Source organism: Borostomias antarcticus (genome assembly GCF_949987555.1).
Source record: "Borostomias antarcticus genome assembly, chromosome: 8".
Classification (NCBI taxonomy): Eukaryota; Metazoa; Chordata; class Actinopteri; order Stomiiformes; family Stomiidae; genus Borostomias; species Borostomias antarcticus.
The window spans coordinates 26449127-26454126 of NC_140241.1; the positions used below are offsets into that span (position 1 = coordinate 26449127).

The following is a 5000-nucleotide window of genomic DNA, read 5'->3' on the forward strand; positions in this document are numbered from 1 at the left end:
CGGCAGAGTGACATTGCTGACCTCATCATAATGCAGCAAAAACTAGCCTTCCCAGATAGCAAGCGGATGTGTAATAATTCTGGGCCATATATGGGCCGGAACTAAGCCACAAGGGCCAGATCTGGCCTGTATATGGCCCAGATCCGCTTGCTATCTGGGTTACTCCGGGCTAGGGAGATCACTGTGTTTGACGGTGACCCTCTAACCTACCAGTCATTCCTCCGCTCATTTGAATATTTGGTTGAGGACAAGACTAGTAGCAGTCGTGACAGGATCTACTTTCTTGAGCAGAACATCTCTGGTCAGCTCAGGGACCTCGTACGCAGCTGGACGCGTGGCAAGGCTATGTTGAAGCCAAACGGCTACTAGCCAAACACTTTGAAAAGGAAGTAAAAGTCACAAGCGCATACGTTGAACAGGCATTGAATTGGACAACCATCAAATCAGATGATGGGGAAGGATTACACTCTGATGCTCTTTACTTAAGAGGATATTAGGGGAAGAATTTTTACAGCTCACTTATCTGGCCCCCGGGTGATTACTGTTTTTTTGCTTCCCTCTGGAATATGTAGAGAGTGGGTCGTATGCCCACCTCCCTTGTTCTCTGTAAAGCGCATTGTGTTGCCTCTGGGTATGAAATGCGCTATACAAATAAAGCTTTGATTGATTGATTGATATTATCGCAATGCAGGATCTGGAGTATATGGATGAGCTTGACGTTAGAGAGAGCAGAGTGGGGTGTTGACAGTGGGGTGTTGACGACAGATTGATGCTAGTGAATCTCCTAGCCTGGTGAGTCACAGCAGGGGTCATACAGCGCTGTAGCAGTACGTATAGCACTCCAGCGGTCTGGACCTGCGCAGTCCTGTAGCTGTGTAGCGCCACCTGTGTGTGTGTGTGTGTGTGTGTGTGTGTGTGTGTGTGTGTGTGTGTGTTTTCTCCAGTAGCGTAGCAACTGATGATTCAGTCATGTGACCGCTGGCCGTCCCCAGGCGCAGGTGCTACAGCCTTGTGACTGATCTGAGATCAGCTGGTCTGGTATTGAAACCTCTCTAATCATCATCATTTGGCTGTTGCCTAAGGCAACTCATTCACATAGCAGGTGTTAATTATACAGGTGTGGTTATGGAGGGGACGGAGGGAGGCCTGTCTGGGGTGGGCTGCCTGTCTGCCATCGGCTTGTTAAACGTGGTGTGTGTGTGTGTGTGTGTGTGTGTGTGTGTGTGTGTGTGTGTGCGTGTGTGTGTGTGTGTGTGTGTGTGTGTGTGTGTCAGATTGAAGGCACTCTACAGTGACTGCTCTCCTCCCAGTCAGTCATTTAAGAAATTGACCACTCGAGGCTGTGGGTTACATGGGATTTTACAACAGCTACGGGGCGTTGTTGTTGCTAAAACCCCTGTAGCTGTTGTAAAATCCTGTTTATACAACGGTTAGTTCTGGTTCTTGATTCTGATTGGCTGGAAGCCGTGTTAAAATACTTTGTAACACACACCTGGGACCGCATATCATTCCATTTTCAGTATGAATGCGCCTCCCATTTGATCCAATGCATTGTAGTTGTTGTTGTTGCTTGGCAACCCATTTGTTAGGGGAACTATTTTGCTCCGCAGAATTGAGGGAATGATGCTTCGTTTTGAATAAATGTTAATATTTTACATTGCTGTGTGTCTATTTTACACTAATAGCTGTAGTAACCGTTGTATAAAAGCAATAAACCACTCGAGGCCGTGTGTTATAGTGATTTTATAACAGCTAGGGGGGTTTTAGGCACTCCGCTTCGCGTCGTGCCTAACAACGCCCCCTAGCTGTTATAAAATCACTATAACACACGGCCTCTCATGGTTTATTGCTTAAGTAACCCATTGCCTCGGGTGGTCAATTGCTTTTCTACAACGGTTACTACATATATATATATATACATATTCACAAAAAACACACAGTAGTAACATTCAATCATGTATTTACCGATCATTCTCATCATTTTAGTATTTACATAATCTTTCGCGATCGGTTATAGTTCTGAATTAAATGGTTGCCAGGCAACATAGGCTATCTCACCTTTTTGGGTTGGCCTTATTCACGTAAGCCTATATAAGCATAATTCGGGTGGTTCACATTTATTTGAACATTTCCAGCTATGGTGCAGTTATTAAAACAGTTCTCCTGTGGAAGTGTTAGAGTCGGACTGATGAGTGCGTTTTTGTAATAGCATACGAAAAAGGCGTGGTTGCTGCGAGTGGTTGCTACACAAAGCATAGTAGCCTACCACTTGATCTTATCAATAGCCTCGTCAATGAGATTGACGGCGCATTAATACTAATTGTTATGTGGTCGCAGCCGTGGGTTACAGAGTATTTTACAACAGCTACTAGCCAATCAGAATCAAGTATCCAAACTCTCCGTTGTAGAACATGTCTTTAGCCTCTCTCTGGCTGGAAACCTTCGTCCTCAACCTCCTCCACACCTGCTGTGTCTCCTGCTCCCGTTGTTCTTCTCTTGTCTCTCCATCGCTCTCTCCCTGTCCCCCGATGTTGCCACGGAGGCTGTGCTTGCGGGGTTCTGTCTTGGGAATCCCTAGACTGAGGCCTGTCCTCCTGTCCTCTCCTCCTCTCCTCCTGTCCTCTCCTCCTGTCCTCCTGTCCTCTCCTCCTGTCCTCCTGTCCTCTCCTCCTCTCCTCCTGTCTTCTCTCCTGTCCTCTCCTCGTCTCCTCTCCTCCTCTCCTCATGTCCTCTCCTCCTCTCCTCCTCTCTTCCTGTCTTCTCCTCCTCTCCTCCTCTCCTCTCCTCCTGTCCTCTCCTCCTCTCGTCCTCTCCTCCTGTCTTCTCTACCTGCCGAGCCTCTCCTGACCTTACAGCACCACCAGTGTAGTCAGGGAAGAGATATCAACACATCAATATCACTCAGTCTCTAATGGGAATACCTATACTCATTCATCTCCTGCTAGGCCCCACACTCTAATGCTTATTGATAATGACAGTGAATCTCTCTCTTCTTCTCGCTATCTCCCTCCGTCCATTCCTCTCTCTCTCTCTCTCTCTCTCTCTCTCTCTCTCTCTCTCTGTAGGGGTTCCTGAGTCGCAGGCTGAAGGGGTCCATCAAGAGGACAAAGAGCCAGCCCAAACTGGACCGTAATTCCAGCTTCAGACACATCCTGCCTGGCTTCAGGAGCGTTGACAATGAGAGGTAGGACCATCTTGCGCGCGTGTGTGTGTGTGTGTGTGTGTGTGTGTGTGTGTGTGTGTGTGTGTGTGTGTGTGTGTGTGTGACTCATCCGTATGCATGTAGTGATGTGTGTGACTCGCTTGTGCGTGTTTGACTGATGGCTGGCTACAGAGGTCAGTGTTGACATGTTGTGTTGTCAGTGAAAACCAGCCAAGCTTTGCTCTCCAATCTGTCATTTTACTATGCCTCTTCCACTCTTTCAGCAACAAACACATACTCATACACACACACACACACACACGTGCATGCGCACACACGTATACAGTATTTCATTCACCTTCTTTCTTGGCATAATGATGACAAATCTGCTTTCCTGCTGTGTTCTGACTCAAGTCGTGTGTGTGTGTGTGTGTGTGTGTGTGTGTGTGTGTGTGTGTGTGTGTGTGTGTGTCTGCAACTCCATCGGGATTGCACCCCTGCCCGGTCCCCTGCTGTGTGTGTGTGTGTGTGTGTGTGTGTGTGTGTGCGTGTGTGTGTACTCCAGTTCTGAGGTTCTGTGTCCAAGTTACTTTTCTCCAGATGGGAGAGACACACCCAGTTCAGCTGTATGGTGGTTCTGACAGGTCCGCCACTTCACCAACAACAGTTCTAACGATATCAGTCGGATCGGGGCGGCGTGTTCCTGCGCGCGGTCTGTGAACGTTCCTCTCGGTCGGGTCACGTTAGGACCACGCTCTCGGAAGCCGAGGAGCGACTCTCCAGGCCGCCCGGGAGACGAGCGCAGCTGTCCGTCCGAGTACGCTCGCGGACGGCGGAGTCCCCGCTCCAGAGGGCCAATCACGGAGCTCGGGGCCTGAGGACCCTCCGGCCCTAATGAGCTATTAACATCCGCCGCGTCGCTCGCCGCGGAACATTCCGCTGTGTTCGATCTGGGGCTGCGGGCGCGCTCTGTCCGCCTTAGACCGCCACCTCTGACTCTGCTGTTCTCCTGTCTGTCTGTATCTCTCTCTCTGTATCTCTCTCTCTCTCTCTCTCTCTGTATCTCTCTCTCTCTCTCTCTCTCTCTCTCTCACTCTCTCTGTATCTCTCTCTTTGTATCTCTCTCTCTCTGGATCTCTCTCTCTCTGGATCTCTCTCTCTCTGGATCTCTCTCTCTCTGTATCTCTCTCTGTATCTCTCTCTCTCTCTCTCTCTCTCTCTCACTCTCTCTGTATCTCTCTCTTTGTATCTCTCTCTCTCTGGATCTCTCTCTCTCTGGATCTCTCTCTCTCTCTCTCTCTCTCTCTGTATCTCTCTATCTCTCTCTCTCTCTGTATCTCTCTCTCTCTGGATCTCTCTCTCTCTCTCTCTCTGTATATCTCTCTCTCTCTCTGTATCTCTCTCTTTGTATCTCTCTCTCTGTATCTCTCTCTCTCTGGATCTCTCTCTCTCTCTCTCTCTGTGTATATCTCTCTCTCTCTGTATCTCTCTCTTTGTATCTCTCTCTCTCTGTATCTCTCTCTGTATCTCTCTCTTTCTCTCTCTCCTCAAGTGCCCTCTCCTCCCTGCTTCCGTTCTCTCGCTAGTGTTCTGTCTCTCCGTGTCTCTCCCTCTCTCTCTGTACCTCTCTCTCTCTCTCTGGATCTCTCTCTCCCTCTCTCTCTGTACCTCTCTCTCTCTCTCTGGATCTCTCTCTCCCTCTCTCTCTGTACCTCTCTCTCTCTCTCTCTCTCTCTCTCTCTCTCTCTGTACCTCTCCGTCTCGGTGAGGTTAGTAAATAGATCTGCTCGGTGTTTTCCGCTGATAAAGCGTTCAGCAGGCGAGATACTCGACAGGAAATTGGAACGGCCAGGAAGTC

The 5000-nt window shown here is 49.0% G+C and overlaps 1 protein-coding gene across 1 annotated transcript in view; it reads left to right on the forward strand.

The window, feature by feature from the left end:
• The window catches only part of dab2ipb (DAB2 interacting protein b), a 74828-nt gene that overhangs the window by 8303 nt on the left and 61525 nt on the right, over window positions 1-5000 (forward strand). The window contains exon 2 of the mRNA XM_084441962.1: window positions 3066-3184. Coding sequence (XP_084298088.1) covers window positions 3066-3184 — 119 coding nt within the window. The remainder of the gene's footprint in view (window positions 1-3065; window positions 3185-5000) is intronic.